Consider the following 18,365-nt stretch of genomic DNA (forward strand, 5'->3'; position numbering starts at 1 on the left):
GTCTTGCTCCTGAGTCAACAAATACCCATTTAGAGCACTTGCCAGGGGCATCTCATGAGGGACTGTGGAGTTCTTCCCAACATTTTCCCCGTCATAGAGCACAAAGAAAATGATGGTGGCATCATCACGTTAACTGAAAGGGATCTGGATTCCCAGAAGATGCAACACTCAACAGGAGAATGGCCCAGTCCTGTGCTCTCTACCCCCGCACCACCCAGCTGCTCACAGAACCAGAGTCACTATCTCTGACTCTCAGGCTGAGAGGGATAACTCAGGGAAGGGTGAGCTACTCTCACTCACTGGCCTCTAGCAGCTTAAAACTTAGGAGAGGAAGATACACTGTCCTCAGAGTTATGAGTATAGATACAGATAGAGTGCTAGGGAGCAAGAGAGGGAAGGAGGATTAATTTTAAGTCTCAGAGGAATATTGTTTGAACTGAAGAAACACAATTCTGGTAAGTGTAGAAGGTAGGGTTGGGGGAGGGTGTGGGTTTTCCTGCAGTCATGAAGAGACCTATGCCTTTGGAACATAGACTTAGAGTGAATTTCAGCTCTACTGTTTATCATAGTTGATAAGTTTTATACCTTTCTGACCTCAGTTTCATTGCTCATAAAATAGAGATGGATAATACCTGTATTTCAAGATTATAAAGATTACCAGTAATATCTGGAACATACCTGGCATACAGAAGCACCAAACCTTAGCTAGAGTGATTATTAAGAGTTAGATTATAGGGATGCCTAGGTGGCTCCGTTGGTTAAGTATCCTACTTCAGTTCAGGTCATGATCTCATGGTTTTTGGGTACAGACTCCACACTAAGAATGTGGACCCTGCTTGGGATTCTCTCTATCTTTCCCTCTGTCTCTGCCCTTCTCCTACTTGCTCTCTATCTGTTTCTTTCAAAATCAATAAACTTTAAAAGATTTAGACTATAGATGATACCATTTCATCTTTAAGTAATGGAAGCCATTACAAGCTCTTGAGGCCTCAAAACCAATGGCCAATGGAAGCAATTCTCCTACTCTGCTCTTCTCCTCCCTTTTACTTTACACTTTTCACTAAGACTGATTCAAGATTCTGCTGATGTACAGTCTCCTATAACTTAAGGGGACACAAGAAACTAGATCAATGAAACTTATTTTAGAAATCATTCCATCATACTACCCAACTTGACAATGGATTTGTTCACTACTTCTATGTAAGATCTTATAGGGGAATTTCTCCATTCTGGCTGTGTATTGATTGTGACTCATCAGCTTCACTCTCTTGAGTGACACATTTCTGCATTATAGTATAGCTTCACAGGGTCTTTCGTGCTTTTGAAGCAGTGCTATATCTGTGTCTATAGATGTACATTCTCCCCAAAAATGTGAAAGACAAAGTATGCCCTTATCTAAGAGGCAGTGTGGTCATAAGGACAATCCTTAAGGTGGAAGTGAGGATCCCGAATTGTGCTGCAGACTTGTCTTGAGCCTTGAGAGCATGTCATTTAAACACAAAGACTCCCAGTCCTTCTTTCACTCGTAAAATGGAAAATTAGCCTCGTCATTCTTATATCTCAGTATTGTTGCAAATATAGAATGCAATCTGAGTAGGAAGTTGCATTCTATCTTAGGTCTACAGATAGGGTATTTCTATGGTTCTCAAAACTTAGCTTAGCTAATGGCATGTCAAGCTTTCCCTTTCAAAGACACCAAATGTTATCTAATAAAATGCCATTGGAATTTGATACAAGCAACTAAAAGATATGACTTAGTTAATGTTTGAGAGAGAGAATAACAGAATGTTAACCTGTAAAGGGGAAGCCTTCTAGAGAATGGTAATAGCGGGTCAGAAGAAAGGTGATAAATGCAGTGGTGACCACAGTAACCCTGGGAAGGATGTGGAGTAAGTGACGGGGGAGTTATGTTCTTTTCTACTCCTGGAGGGTAGCGGCACCTCTTAAACCAGAATGAAAATTATTCTTCGCAAAGGACAAAGTCCCACAATGGAGGCACCAAGGGAAATTTCTAGAAAGGACCACCTGCAAGGCATAATCCTCATCGGAATGTGCATGGGGTGCTTCACTCCATGTCAGGAAAGAACCTTAAACATGTCTGTGCATTTCTGGTCTAAAAGAACCTGCTCAGAGACCCAGTGCCAGTGCCAGTTACAGTCCCTGTTTTAACAGCTGTGAGTTCTTCCTTCTTTCAGGTCCTGTTTCTGTGTTGATCATCGCACTCACCCTTAGGAATGTGGTATTTTATTTTTTATTAGGACATTTGCCATGTTCCTGGGCTCCGTGTCTGGACCAATGGCATCAGTATCCATCCCGGGAACAGTCTAGCTGCTCTCGGGGCACAGGTCTCCCTGTATCTTCCCCTGGTGTGAGAAGGTTGAATGAGTGAGGGCTACTTTGCCTAATCCTCCCTTATTAGTGAGAGGTGTTTTGCCTACTGTAAGTACCTCACCTTATTTATCCATAAAATGAAGGAGCTTGAGTAACTATTGGTTCCACTTCTGGTTTTAACTTCATGGACACCATTTCTTTTTTTTCCTTTTTATATAGACTTTAATTCAATTTTCCTGTTTTTTTTTTAATAGTTTATTGTCAAGTTGGTTTCCATATAACTTAACCCAGTGCTCATCCCCACAAGTGCCCTCCTCCATGCCCATTGCCACCCTCCCTCCCACACCCATCAGTCCTCAGTTTGTTCTCAGCATTCAAGAGTCTCTCATGGTTTGCCTCCCTCCCTCTCCCCCACTATTTCCCCCCTTCTTCTCCCCCATGGTCCTCCGTTAAGATCCTCCTAATCCTCCTATACGTGCAAACATATGGTATTTGTCCTTCTCTGCCTGACTTATTTCCCTCAGCATAACACCCTCAAGGTCCATCCACGTTGCTACACATGGGCAGATTTCATTCTTTCTCATTGCCATGTAGTATTCCATGGTATAGATAAACCACATCTTCTTGATCCAGTCGTCCGTTGATGGACACTTAGGCTCTTTCCATGTTTTAGCTATTGTTGAGAGTGCTGCTATGAACACTGGGGTACATGTGCTCCTATGCCTCAGCATTTCTGTATCCCTTGGGTAAATTCCTAGCAGTGCTATTGCTGGGTCCTAGGAGAGTTCTAGTGTTAGTTTCCTTAGGAACCTCCACACTGTTTTCCAGAGGGGCTGCACCAGTTTACATTCCCACCAAGAGTGTAGGAGGGTGCCCGTTTCTCCACATCCTTGCCAGCATCTGGAGTCCTCTGATTTGCTCATTTTAGCCACTCTGACTGGCGTGAGGTGGTATCTCGGTGTGGTTTTGATTTGTATTTCCCTGATGAGGAGGGATGCTGAGCATCGTTTCATGGGTCTGTTGGCCATCTGGATGTCCTCTTTGGAGAAGTGTTCATGTCTTCTGCCCATTTCTTCACTGGATTGTTTGTTTTCCGGGTGTGGAGTTTGGTGAGTTCCTTATAGATTGTGGATATTAACCCTTTATCTGATATGTCATTTGCAACTATCTTTTCCCATTCTGTTGGTTGCCTATTAGTTTTATGGATTGTCTCCTTTGCCTTGCAGAAGCTTTTAATCTTGATGAGGTCCCAATAGTTTATTTTTGCTCTTGATTCTTTTGCTCTTGGGGATGTGTCAAGTAAGAAATTGCTGCGATTGAGGTCAAGGAGGTTGTTTTCTGCTTTCTCCTCTAGGGTTTTTATGGTTTCCTGTCTCACATGCAGGTCCTTTATCCATTTTGAGTTTACTTCTGTATATGGTGTGAGAAAATTGTCTAGTTTCATTCTTCTGCATGTTGCTATGGACACCATTTCTTAATATAGTTTTGCCTACTAAAATATGTTTATTATAATTTATAAGCCTATAATAAGATCACTGTTTCTGAAAAATAGTTGCATATCAGAATTATTTGTGGATTTTTAAAAAATCAGGTATCTAGACCTTAACCCCAGAGATTCCACATGCTGAGTATCTGATTTAAACTTCTTGCCAAAATATTTTAATCCCTACTGAGGATTTATAACAACTTTTGACATAGGTAAATGTGTTCTTTCTGTATTTGTTTGAACTTGACCATTCTCCCTGGGAATTCAGAGGTAGCCATCTGGTTAAGATGACCCATCAGTTACATTTAGTTGTAGCATTCACCACTTCTCATCCAAACTGTGGTCTCTAAATATTGTTTCCACTGAAAAGAACAAAGCTGCCTTGGAGATGTTTGATTAGAGACTGGGGGCAGGAAATGTGCAAAATGAGCCTAGGTCACCAGTTATAACAGAGAGCAAGGAAACTATCAAAGACTACCAGGGACCAACTTGAGCATTAATGATGATATCAATGGGTGGGTACAGATGTGTTTAAACCCATGAGTTCATAAAAACATTGGACACATATTCTCACTGGTCCTCTTTGGAGGATGGTAAGGCAACAACTCCTTATCTGAAGGCCAGAAAATAGAGTCAAACATTGATACTACTTCTTCTATATGAACTGTACCTTTATTTTTTATTTTTATTTTTTTTTACAGATATATGTATTTTATTTTTTTAATAGTTTATTGTCAAGTTGGTTTCCTGTACCTTTATGATCTAAGTAATATGAGGGGAATTTCTCTCCACAGTAATATTTCATCTAGTCTATGGTAGAGTCATAGTACCACTGTCACAACAAATTGAATAATGGATCTAAGAAATGCTTGCCAATGGCTATTAATATGACAAAGGGAGAATCTGCTAGATTTTATGTGTCTCCTGCTGATTGCATACCAGCTGTGAACTGTTCTTGCTAAAAAATCAAACCTGTATCTGGTCAAAACTCTAGAATCTTATCATTAATTTACAGGAAATATAAGAGTAGAGAAACATGTTAGTATACACACAGTTGCAATCGACAAAATCCAGATTGTAGGGAAATCAACAAAACAAACCTGTTGATTAAAAAATGTTTAACAGACACAAACCAATTACAGTATATAAATCTTGCTTGCATCCTGATGAAAGTAGAACAAATTATAAAATATCAGACAATGAGGGAAATTTCAACATTAACTAGATATTTGATGATTAAGGAATTACTTAAAAAAAATTTTTTGTATAGCAACAGTATGTTATTTGGCTTTAATAAAATTTATTTTTAATGCTTAAATATTAAAGAAAAAGATTTTTATGTAATCTCTATACCCATCATGAGGCTCAAACTCATAACATTGAGATCAGGAGTCTCATGCTCCACTGACTGAGCCAGCCAGGTGCTCTGATACTTTAATATTTTCAGATTTAAAGCTATCTAAGATTTGCTTTAAAATAATCCAGAGTTAGGGAGAGAAGTAACTGGGAATAAAGAAAAAATGAGATTGGCCATGAATTGATCTATTTTTTTTTCTAGGAGAGAGAGAGAGAGAGAGACAGCGTGAGCAGGGGAGGGTCAGAGAGAGAGGGAGTCACAGACTGAAACAGGCTCCAGGCTCTGAGCTGGCAGTGAGCACAGAGCCCGATGCAGGGCTCGAACCCATGAACCCCGAGATCATGACCTAAGTGAAAGTCGGACGCTTAACCGACTAAGCCACCCAGGCGGCCCGAATTGATTTTTTTTTTTTTTAACATTTATTTATTTTTGAGGCAGAGAATGAATGAGGAAGGGGCAGAGAGAGAAGGATAGACACAGAATCTGAAGCAGGCTCCAGGCTCTGCCTGTCAGCATAAAGCCTAATGCAGAGCTTGAACTCATGAACTGGGAGATCATGACCTGAGCCAAAGTCAGACACTTAACCAACTGAGGCATTCAGGTGCCCTTGAATTGATCATTTTTAATCCAAGTGATGGCTACATCCATAAGGGTTTGTGAGTTACTTGTTTTATGTTAGATTTGAGTTTTGCCATTAAAAAATTACCAGCTGTATATTAAATAAAACTTAAATCTTAAATTGTCCCCCCCCCCCTTTTTTTTTTTTGTAGATGGCAAGAAAGAAGTTGAAGCGTTTCACAACTTTGGAGCTTATGCTCAGTGCCCTTCTGCTTCTGATGTTTATCATCACTATTCCTCTGTTTGTGCTTTCAGCCGTGGATTCTTCAGAATCTAAAGGTAACCAGGACTCTGCTGTTCTCACTCTGTGTGTTGCTCTTCTCAGAGCAGAAACCTCAGAAACATCAGGGAAGTGATGCTCTCCTATCCGTTGGTGTGTGTGTGAGTGTGTGAGTGTGTGTAGGGAGGATATGATATGTGCCTTGCTGAGTCCCTGACTGAAATTGTGGCAGCCACTTAGGTATTCTCTGTAGGCTTAAGGTAATACTTTTATTTCCCAGTTAGCACACTGCAGGATTCCACAACTGACTCTTGAATTAAATTGAATAATTACTGAATTGCATTGAATAATTCTAACTTTGTTTAACAATAGTAATTAACCCTTATTAACTAATTACCCCTTGTATGCAAGGCAGTCAGGTAAATGTATACTCAGTTAAAGTATTTTAGGCCAAAATTCTGTTCTTTAAAAAAAAAAAAAAACACAACTACCAGAGTTATTTAATTAAAAGTTTATTGAGCTGTCGTATTCTGAAAGAGGGGCTGGGGTGTGCTGAGTGGTTCATCTAGGAACCAAGTGATGAAAGGTCAGCCTGTGGCTAGAATGTTTCTCTGTCCCCCCACCTCCATCCCAGCCCTGACAATTTCTACTTTTGTGGGGGGTTAGGTCAAATAATCTCAAAGGTTGTTCAGCTCTTAAAATCCTATGATCTTGAAGATGGAACCAAAATCCTTATGCAGAAACTGGCACAAATACAGAGTTCTCTTAATCCACCACTTTTGAATTGGAAAAGAAATAAAAGCTAATTAAGAGCCTCATTGTTTTGTCTTAATGTCCTTATTAACTTACCGCAGAGTGACTTAAAGAAATCTCACTTCCTTATTTTGGAATGCAAAATAAGTGTCTTTTTTTATCTGGCTGATTTTTAAATCTGAATCAAGGCCCCCAGGCAGGTCCTAACTGCCAGGTTTTAGATTGGTGGCCTCCCTTTACATTTTTTTGTGTGGGAGGCTTTTATATTTATGTAAGTATGTCATCACTCAGAAGTGTTCTGTTTTTAGGGAATGAATGCCTATTGACTGAGGCGCCAGAATTGAGGTTATGATGATTAGGGCAGTTACATTCAAGACAATCACATACACTGGACATGTTCTGTGTGCAAACCTATTGTGAACCGATCGCTGGGGGTGAAAATAAGGGACCAGAGCGGTCTGCAGATGTTTCTGTTTAGGGTCAGAGACTTCATACTTTAGATTTTGCAGGCCATATGGTCTCTGCCAAAACTACTTAATTTTGCCATTGTAGCAGATAGAGATAATACATTAAAAAATGGGTGTGGCTTTGTTCCAGCAGTACTATATTTGAAAATCAGCCTGTTACCTGATTTGGCCCACAGGCCATAGTTTTCTGAACCCTGGACTAGAGAAGGTGGATTTGATTCTTAGTGAATGCAGTCAGCTAGAACAAAATGAGGCTTTCTAAAGTGAAAGTGAACATTTCAAGGACACTTGAAATACTGAGTGAATTCCAATCAGTAGTGGAGTTCATACAATTGAAGGTGTTGAAAACTGTGGCGATATTGAATACCTGTGATATCTGTCTGATGGTCATTTTATGTTTGTTTATATTTGATTTTGGGATATCCCAGATCCTGGGACACCAGTTACCCCAGATCCTGGGACAGCAAGTACCACCCCGGGTTCTGCTGAGTGTCCAGTGGTCAGTGAAGTGGAACGGATAAACTGCATCCCTGACCAGCCACCAACAAAGGTTTGAATTATGGATCTTGTTTTCACAGCAGAGTTTATGCCGTTGGGTAGTTTTCGTTGTTGTTTATTTTTGTTGTTTTGTTTGTTATGTGTAACTCCCAGAGAATTGCTTGCATTGCAGCTACCGGTGGCTCACGCAGACAAATCCTGTATCTGTACTTGTATGACAGAACAGCTTTGGGAGAGGAAGAGCTAGAAAATTCCTTTGCGTTGACAGATTAAGTTAAATGTGAATTTCGGATAAACCAGGAATACATTTTTAGTATAAAGATGTCCCATGCAAGATTTGGGACTCATTTATATGAAAAATAGATTCGTCCTTTATCTGGCAACACTACTTGGTTACTGGTTCTCTCTCTTACCGCCTCCGTTTCTCACCTTTTCTGTCTCTCTTCCTCCTGTCATGATTCCAAAAGGTTATCTAGGATCTACAATAAAAAGTCATACACATGCGTGAAAAGTTATTTAAAATAAGGACAAAGTTTCAAGAGCCATGTTTTGGAAGGAAGATAATAAATACCAGATTAAAGACAGTGCTGGTATCTCAGTATTAGGGCAGTATTTCTTGATCATCTGCTGAAGTCCAGTTGAATATTAAGATTATAAAGTTCGTTGTATACACTGTGTCAGTCACTTTTCACCCTGAGAATGAATGAAAGGCAAATGTGGCCTTCTGAGTGAAGTCCACTGATGTGAAATGGCAAGTTTGTGTCAGACACAGACAGGGTATCTGCTGCATGTGATGCCTGAGCAAGTGGCACTCTCACATGTATCTCTCTAGCCAACCTGTTGTTGGTATACTCTGGAACACTCTGTGGTGCTCTTGAGATGGCGGTTTGGTTTATCTGAAGGTCCTAGTACCAAAAGACATTTTTTTTCTTCTCTATTTTTTCTCTCTCATACTTCTGGATGCTAGAAGTCCCAAGTCAAGATGCTGGCAAGGTTGGTTCCTTTTGAAGGCTCTCAGGAAGAAGTTGTCTGTGCCTCTCTTCTAGCCTCTGGTGGTAGCGGTCAATCTTTAGCATTCCTTGGCTTGTAGGTACATCACTCCAATTCTGTCTCTGTCTTCACATGGCTTCTCCCTGCGTGTGTGTGTCTTTTGTTCAGATTTCCCATCTCCGTAAGGATACTTGACATATTGAATTAAGGACTTACCCTACTTCTGTATGACCTCATCTTAACCAATTACATCTGCAACAATCCTATTTCCAAATAAGGTCACAATATGAGGTACTAAGGATTAGGACTCCAACGTGTCTTTTCTAGGGACATAATTCAGTTCATAACATGGCAAAGTCATAGACATGGGAACTGTGCAAAGGGGGAATTGTTACAACTTGAGCCTTTGGTGTTGACTGACTGGGCACAGATGCTGAGTCAGTGAGAAGCTACACAGTGAAGAGAGAACAGATGAGGTCAGTCATAAGGTGTGATGGACTGGGGTCAGGAGGACCGGGAAGTTAAGGCAGAGAAGGGAACCAGAGGCAGATGAGTAGCCTGGCCTAGAGAAGATGCCTAGGATTGGAGTGGAGCGATGGGATAAAACTAGTCAGGAAGTCCAGATGCTGTGTTGAAGGCAAGTGAGAGATCCAACCTGGTGCACAACTCAGGATCGGGAAATCCCCTGGATAGGACAACGCAGAGATCTGATCAGCTGTTACAGGGCCATAGGGCAGCAGCCTGGACATCAAGCCTGCTAAGGTAGGAAACAATTCCAGTTAGACCAAATTACCCTACCAAGACTATCATAGTGTCCAATCCCCTATAGCTTGGCATCTCGCCCTGACTGAAATGACCTTGGCCTTCTCTTGGATTAGTGAAGAGAGTTGCCTGATGGAAGTAGGAAGAAATGAAGCTGAACAGAAAAGGCGGATTTAAATTTTGGAAGACCTTGGAACTCAGATAGAGGAGGCTGGGTGTTGACGTGATACACAGCAGCTGGGAACCACCACTTCAGGCTGAATGGAATCGTGTAATAAGAAACAAAGAAAAAAAATGTAACAGACAGGAATAAAGGAAAAAGAAGATATCAGGGAGAAATAAAAAGCAGAGTGCTTTGGTAGGGGGCCATAAATGTTATAAAGTTTGGCATTAAATTAAATTTAATTAAATATTTTTCTTCTCATATATTCTTGTCAAAGAGAGAAGCCAAGTAAATAAATAACTGGAATATAAAACACAAGGTCATAATATATAAAAGAAATATGGTGAGAATCACAGAAGAGAAGAGATTATTATAAAAGAGAAGGTGACAATATGGAATTAAGTAGGATTTTGACACATATGGGAGGAAAGCAAAGTGAATTTGAGATAGAAGAAGTGTGTAAACAGAGTAACAGAAGAGGAAATTGTGGGGCACATGCATGGCATATCAAATGTCCCATATGGCCAAGATATGGGGTGGATACGAGGGAGAAGATAATGCCTGAGGCTATATGGTAGATTAGAGCTTGAATTCTGTTTCTCCCCTGCCTATTCCATTACATGTGGATTGAAGTCTGTTCCATTACATGTGGATTTAAACTGCCTTCCTGAACATGCTACTTTCATTACATTGCTACTTAAATTGAGGACTTACAGCATCCATTACTATTTATTGAGTCAAGTTCAGAAACTTTGGTCTGTCATCTATGACCCTATTCAACCAAACTTTGTGCCTCTAAAGCCACACATTGACCATTCTCCCATGCAGATGATTTTAGAAATAGCTTTCTAAACTTATCCAAAATCTATCCATTCTGAAAGAGCATATCACCTCCTACTTCTCCTACTTCCCTGTGAAGTTTTTTACCCACAATCCCAGAACCTTTTACCCCAAACTCCAGAGTTGAAAGATCCTACTGATGGCAGGGAGCAGAAAGACTTAGTCAGTTTCAGGTACCCAGCTCAGAAAAGAGACAGTAGATAGTAACTTTAAACTCCTTGATCGTCAGGATTAGAATGTATTGTATAAACACTAAAGATCAGGTTTACATGCTTAAAATAAACCAGCATGTGCTAAGTAGCATGTATAATCTGTGAGCTGGGAACAGTTTACAATCAAGTCTTTTCTGCGGATAACAGTAGTGCTAAGGTAATCTTTATGATGATGTTTGAAAAGTTACCATATTTCTTATTCACAAACTTTGTCATATTTTATAACAAACATACTTGATAATTATCTGTTTATTATTGACTTACTGGCTTGTGATACTTTTTGAAAATTTCCAAATTTTTTCCAATATATTTTGAGAATATCAAATTTTATGATATATCAGCAAGTAAATTGCATTTTATGAAGACCATTAAGGTTCTCCACCTTCAAAATCACTCTGTGTTTACAAAGCATTAGATAAGAGCCATTATGGGGTGCTGGGAAGAGCAGTGAGCTGTCAGGTCCTGCGTACAGACTCAAGTTTCTGCTTTATGCCTTGAATTGGGAGTAAACCCTTTGGGCAACAGCATGTTAGGGGAGCCCCCGTATCAGATTCCAGTTCTGGCTTGAAAAACTCTGGGACTTGCTCACAAATTCTTGTTTCCTTGCAGAATGTCAAATTTTCTGTTGGTGACATGAGGCAGTGCACTTAGGTGAAGTTATCCAGTAAACAGACGCTACTGAGCACATACCAGGGACTGTCTTCCCAAGAGTTTAGTAGAACAGTAACCTGTAATGTACCGGCAGATATTCTTTCGAACGTTCACAGTGGTATGATTCAGGGGACTGGAAAGTCTGGATCTTGGGAACTGCAGAGGTGTCATGTCTGTTTGAATGTCTATGCAGTCAGGGGCACCTGGGTGGCTCTGTTGGTTAAGTGTCCGACTTTGGTTCAGGTCATGATCTCACAGCTTGTGAGTTCGAGCCCTGCATTGGGCTCTGTGCTGATAGCTCAAAGCCTGAGCCTGCTTCGGATTCTGTCTCTATCTCTCTCTATCCCTCCCCCATTTATACTCTGTCTCTCTCTCTTCCTCAAATATAAGTAAACAGTAAAAAAATTTTTTTAAAAAGAGTCCGACTCTTGGTTTCAGCTCAGGTCATGATCTCATGAGTTCAAGCCCCATATCAGTCTCTGTGCTGACAACACAGAGCCTTCTTGGGATTCTCTCTCTCCCTCTCTTTCTGCCTCACCCCTGCTCTCTCTCTTTCAATATAAATAAATGAACCTAAAAATTTTTTAAAGAAAAATCAAGTCTATGCTGTCAGACTTCACTTTGGGATGGAAGGAAGTGCCCAAGTTAGCTTATAAAACCTGACTCAAAATACATGCACTATAGAATAGTCTGTAATCGTAGTTACATTTCACTGAGTAAGATTAATTTTACTCATTCATTCATTTGTCCAAATGTCCTGACTATAAAAATAGGCAATGTTTTGGTGAATAGAAGGTGATTTGGAACTCCTATATCATTAAGTGTTTTTTTTTAATGTTTTATTTATTTCTAGGAGAGAGAGAGAGAGAGAGACAGTGTAAGCAGGGGAGGGTCAGAGAGAGAGGGAGTCACAGACTCTGAAACAGGCTCCAGGCTCTGAGCTGGCAGTTAGCACAGAGCCCGACGCGGGGCTCGAACCCACGAACCGCGAGATCATGACCCAAGCGAAAGTCGGACGCTTAACCGACTAAGCCACCCAGGCGCCCCTCATTAAGTGTTTTTTTAACTGCTAAGATTTCTGCCACTATCTGAAAATGGTATATTCTTCCTTATTTTACGTATTCTCCTTGTACTGGGACTCTCTGGTTCTTTTTGTTCACAACATCAGGTTCTACTGGCCTTTTAGACAGTAAAGCCTTTGTTACCTGTAACAACAGAGGGCAGAAAAAATAACAAAACCAGATACTTAAAAAGTGTATTTATATTTGGGGGGCGCCTGGGTGGCTTAGTCGGTTAAGCGTCCGACTTTCGCTTAGGTCATGATCTCGCGGTTCGTGGGTTCGAGCCCCGCGTAGGGCTCTGTGCTGACTGCCAGCTCAGAGCCTGGAGCCTGTTTCAGTCTGTGACTCCCTCTCTCTCTGACCCTCCCCTGCTCACGCTGTCTCTCTCTCTCTCTCCTAGAAATAAATAAAACATTAAAAAAAAAAACTGTATAAAAAGTGTATTTATATTTGGATATAGAATCTATTTTATTTGAATTGTGCATCCAATGCTTTTGGGATCCCCTGAAGGCCGGGAATACAACTCTTGTGTGAAAAGCAGAAAAGCCATGAGCTCTGCTGCATCTTACCTACCCTCCATTCCCTCCATGTGGGACTAAACCCTAGCTTAACTAAAATGGCTCCAAGCATCCCACTTTCTTAGAGTACCGCCCCTCCATTTATCTACTTCTGCAAAGTGAGCTACCCCAGAATTTGTGGCTTACGACAACAATCATTGTGTTCTATCTCATGATTTTACGGGTCAGAGATTTGGGCAGGGATGGGGCTGGATGGTTCTCCTGTTCCACGTGGTGTTGACCAAGATTCCCTGGTGGTGCACAGTTGATGGCTTATCTGATCCAGAGGATCCAAGATGTCTTCACCCACATGCTCTGCACGTGGGTGAAGACGGCTACAGGGCTGGCCTCCCCTGGGCCCCCCTCTCTGTCATGTGGTCTTGGGGTCTCCCTCGCCATCTCAGGGGTCTTTCCCAGCAGGGTAGTTGTCCTCCTTACATGAGAGTGACAGAAGTAAAGCTGCCAGCGCTCCGGAGGCGAGGCCCTGAGCCCACACTGAGCCCACACAGCATCGCTTCTGCTGCTCTCTGCTGCTCACCTCAGGCAGAGGCCAGCCCCCATTCAAGGGCAAGGGCAAAGATCCCCCCATCCCCCTATGGGAAGTGTGTCAGAGAACAGCAGCACAGAAATGCTTATTGTGCTCAGAGTAGGTATTAGTAAGTGTAAAGCTGTCCGTGGGGTGCCCCGGATGGTATAGCTGAGCAGGATGGGGCAGCACAGGGTTAGAGGAGCCAGCACTGGGGGGAGGGCAGCTGGCGGGCCAGGTGAGCGAGACCCAGAGCAGACCAGAAAGGAGCTCGTCCCCCTTTCCTCCAGTGTGTGCTGGGAGGTTGCTCAGGCTGCTGACTCACTATGCCTGGGAGCCGTCCTTTGCACGTGTTTACATTTGCTCTTGCAACTTTGTCTTCTTGCTTTACTGAATGCTTCAGTTGCTGAGGTCCTGATTTTTTTTATACTCTTAGATCTGCTGCTTCCTAGTGACCTAATGATGCATGAATTCTAAGGCATGTGTAATCTTATCAGTAACTTATTTTCCACTCACGTTGTGGGACGCCATGTGGAATCACTTCTGGGGAAGTTTCTGGTCAATAACTGATTTCTTCTTTGGCATATACCTTTCACGGTGTCGGGTATGAGTGCCACAAAAGTTTGGGGTCTTTCCTTTCTTCCTATAACAGTAGTGGGCCATGTATTATCCTTTAGTGGTCTGCATTTTTCATCTTACTACTTCCTGTTTGCTGCTCTTTTCTGCCTGAATTGTACATGTCATGGCATTGATTTTTTTTCAAGCAGTCGTTTTGCGGTTGGGCTGCACATTAGAATCACAGTCACCTGGACTGCTTTTATAAGATACTCATTCCCAGGCTCCATCCCAGAGAATCTGACTTCATTCTCCCAGAGAGGAGTGCAGTCATGCTATTTTAAAATATTTGCCAGGTGATTCAAATGTACAGCTAAGATGAACAATTACTGCTCTAGAACAATGGTCCTGACATTGGTCTGTATCAGAATCACCTCAGGTGGGATGGAGAGGGGAACTAATAAAGACTGCCAGAGGGGTGCCTCGGTGGCTCAGCTGCTTAAGCGTGCGACTCTTGATTTCGGCTCAGCTCATGATTTCATGGTTCACGAGTTCAAGCCCCACATCGGGCTGTGTGCTAACAGTGTGGTCCGTGCTTGGGAATCTCTCTCTCTCTCTCTCTCTCTCTCTCTTTCTTGCCTTCTCCCTCTCTCTTTGCCCCTCTCGTGCTCTTTCTCTCTCTCTCTCAAAATAAATAAGTTTAAAAAAATCTGAGAAGATATTAAAAAAAAAAAAAAAAAAAAAGACTGCACAGAGTCCCAGCCTCAGTGAAATTGGATAGGGGCTGGGCTTTTGTGCTTTTACCAAATTTCCCAGGCGATTCTGACAGGGGCCACAGTTTGAGAGTTATATAAGATATATCTGACCCAAAGGGACAAGCTGTTCATTTTCCAGCAGTTCTTCAGGTTATTATGCTGGAAGGGATTCTGGTGAAAGTATGGAGTGTTTTCAGACCATCTTTTCATATTTTTTTAGGCATGATGGCTATAGACTTTTTGACAATCTGATATATAGATGCTTTGAAAATAATAATGAATTTGGGACTCAAAAAAAAGAGGGAGAAATTAAGAAAATGGGGATTTCTTTGTCATTTACACTTTAGTTTTGATCTTCTTTTCATAGTGCTTAACTTCCTTAAAAGAAGTATTAATAAGTATTTAAGATGTATAAGAATATATAACCACTATTCAGCTTAAGAAATAAAATATTATCATTAGAGAGGAAATCCTCTGTGCACCTACCCCTGTTGTCGTCTCTATTCTATTTAGATATAACCACACTTTTTTTCTTTTTAAAGTTTATTTATTTATTTTGAGAGATAGAGAGCAAGTAGGAGAGGGGCCGAGAGAGAGAGAATCCCAAGCAGGCTCTACACTGCCACCAAAGTGCCCCAGAGATAACCACATTTCTGAAGTTGTATTTATCATGTATTTCTCTGTATCTTTCCTACATACATAGATACTTGCAAAAAATATATGTGACCTATAAACAAAATACCTTTGTGCAATTTTTTTCACTTAACATTGTGACATTTACCTATGTTGGGATGTATCTCTTTTTCATTTATGCTCACTATGAAATGCTATATCAATATCTTCCTTTCTCTGGTTAATACAAGTGTAGTTCCACCCCCAATATCTTAGAACTGCAACAATGTTATTGCCAATATTCTTATACTTTTTTTACTTGTATATGTGTGACTTTGCATACACATATTCAAGTTTGCTAGACATTGCCAAACTGATCTCCAGAGTGGTTGTGCTAATTTGTTACCTCACTATCATTTCCCCAATACTGTGTGGCATTTTGCCATATAGAACATTACCAAATAGTATCTCAATGTGCTTTAGTGACAGTTCTTCTAAACACCAATGAGAGTGAACATATTTCAGTTATTTCATTTCTATGAATTTCTTCTTTCTGTCTTTTGTCCAATTTTATGTGGAAATGCTTTTCTTTGTCTTTCCTAATTGTACAAGTTTCTTGTTTGTGTTATTGTGGATTCTAATTCTTGTCTTTATCATGTATGTTGCAAATGTGCTCTATGGAGATACAATTAGAACTTTATAAATTTTATCATTACTAGCCTCTCAGCAGGAGACAAGAAGGTACTGAGGGCATTCTGAATGCTCTAAAGGAATATTCATTTTTATTATGTATTTTACTGGAATAAGTAATTCTAACAAATATGTTTTCATCAGGCTAGGATAGAAGATGGGTTTAATAATGAAATTTGTATGACTCTTAGCCTTCAACTTTAACTTTGAATGTGTTTTTCTTTTCTCCCCCCAAATTTTTCCTCATCTAATAAGGCAATTCCCCGGGGCACCTGGGTGGCTCAGTGGGTTGAGCATCTGGCTCTCGATTTCAGTTCAGGTCATGATCCCAGGGTCGTGAGATCAAGCTCCGCTTCTGGCTCTGTGCTGAGCATGAAGCCTGCTTACCTCTCTCCCTCTACCCATCTGCTCCACTCGCACTCTCTCTTCCAAAAATTAAAATTAAAAAAAAATTATAAAATAAGACAATCTCTTAACTGTTACTGACTGCCCGTTTAATCAGCTCAGATAGTCTCCCCACAGGAGCTGATAATTTGTAAACCCTGTATCTTGAGGCAACATTGGTAATCCATAAAGGGCTGAAGTGTGGATAGCTTAAACCTGAGCAGGAGAATTCAGAGCTCACTGTCGTCGTCTTTGCAATTGTAGCTGCTGCTGATGCCACAGTTAAATCCGAGGGTCAGTTCTGGGTGAACACCCCTCCCTTCCCAGGATGTCACATATTCTTTGTGGGTAAACTAACAGCCACTCTTTTCTCAATCTCCTTCACTGATTCCTCCTTTTCTTGTGACCTCTAAATGTTGCCAAGTCTCTTCTCTATCTGTACGCAATCTATGATGATTTTACCCAATGTCATGTTCTCCTCGGATGGCAACTCCCCCCACATGCTTACATACCCCAGTTTAAGTCCCCAGCTTAAATCACTTCCCAGAATTCCACATTGATCTGTGCCATTCCCAGTTTAGCATTTCCACGTGGACATCTAAAAGCTATTTCAAAACAAACATGTCAAGGGGCACCTGGGTGGCTTAGTTGGTTAAGCGTCCGACTTTCGCTTAGGTCATGATCTCACGGTTCATGGGTTCAAGCCCCGCGTCGGGCTCAGTGCTGACTGCCAGCTCAGAGCCTGGAGCCTGTTTCAGCCTGTGACTCCCTCTCTCTCTGACCCTCCCCTGCTCACACTGTCTCTCTCTCTCTCTCTCCTAGAAATAAATAAAACATTAAAAAAAAACAAACATGTCAAAACTGAACTGCTCATACACATACATACCTCTTATCTTGGTAGTGGGAACTCTGAACTTTCCTCCTTGCATTGGGAAAAAGGTCCAACTTTAAGAAGAAAATAAGGGTTCTAATATAATAATAACTACATTATAAATTTATTTCTTTAAATCTTCTTGGATTACTACCTAGTCAGTATTATGTCTGGAAATAATGATAATTTGGCTTTATTCTTTTTTTATATATTTTTACGTTTTTTTATTTTTGAGAGAGAGAAATACAGAGCACGAGCAGGGGAGTGGGAGAGAGAGAGGGAGACACAGAATCTGAAGCAGGTTCCAGGCCCTGAGCTGTCAGCACAGAGCCCAACGCAGGGCTTGAAACCATGAACTGTGAGATCATGACCTGAGCAAAAGTAGGGTGCTTAACTGACTGAGGAACCCAGGCGCCCCTTGGCTTTATTCTTTTTAGTCTTACGAATAGTATTTTTTTTCTTAGTATATTTTGTTTTTGAGACCTTCAATATAGTTTTAATTCTAAGAAATCATAAACATGGGTCACCTAGTATTTTTTAATATTTTAAAGGCAATATTTCTGACATTTCTCCATGTAGTAATATGCTTATTGTACTTATTAGGTAGATATCAACTCTCCAACTGAGGAAGTTACTTTTTATTACAGTTTGCTAAGAGTTTTAACATGAATAGCTGGTGAATTTAAATTACTGTAAGCTGTAATAAGTTATTACAGCTTTAATAAGTTATTGTGGTGAATTATGAAGGTGGGTTTTCTAATATCGAAAGATCCATGTATTTCTAGAAGGAGCACTACTTGGTCATTACTGAATATATTGCTGAGTTCTGTTGTTAATGTTGTGTGTCCTTCCTCTTTTTGGCTTTTGCATTTATGTTCGTGGATAAGACTGGGCCCTAGTTTTTCTTTACTTTCATGTCTCATTTTGGTATAAAATAGCTCCTTCTTGTTTTTTCTCTTGCTTTTTATTTAAGACTATTTTTTATGTTTAATTATTTTTTTCTTCA

At 40.7% G+C, this 18,365-nt stretch overlaps 1 protein-coding gene across 1 annotated transcript in view; it reads left to right on the forward strand.

The window, feature by feature from the left end:
- Nucleotides 1-218: 218 nt before the first annotated feature.
- The window catches only part of MGAM (maltase-glucoamylase), a 94,346-nt gene continuing 76,199 nt past the window's right edge, over nt 219-18,365 (forward strand). Inside the window, 3 exon segments of the mRNA XM_039234021.1 lie at nt 219-235; nt 5,945-6,071; nt 7,661-7,782. Coding sequence (XP_039089952.1) covers nt 5,945-6,071; nt 7,661-7,782 — 249 coding nt within the window. The 5' untranslated portion in view covers nt 219-235.

The sequence above is a fragment of the Hyaena hyaena genome, unplaced genomic scaffold (assembly GCF_003009895.1).
Source record: "Hyaena hyaena isolate Hyena2069 unplaced genomic scaffold, ASM300989v1 scaffold_82, whole genome shotgun sequence".
Classification (NCBI taxonomy): Eukaryota; Metazoa; Chordata; class Mammalia; order Carnivora; family Hyaenidae; genus Hyaena; species Hyaena hyaena.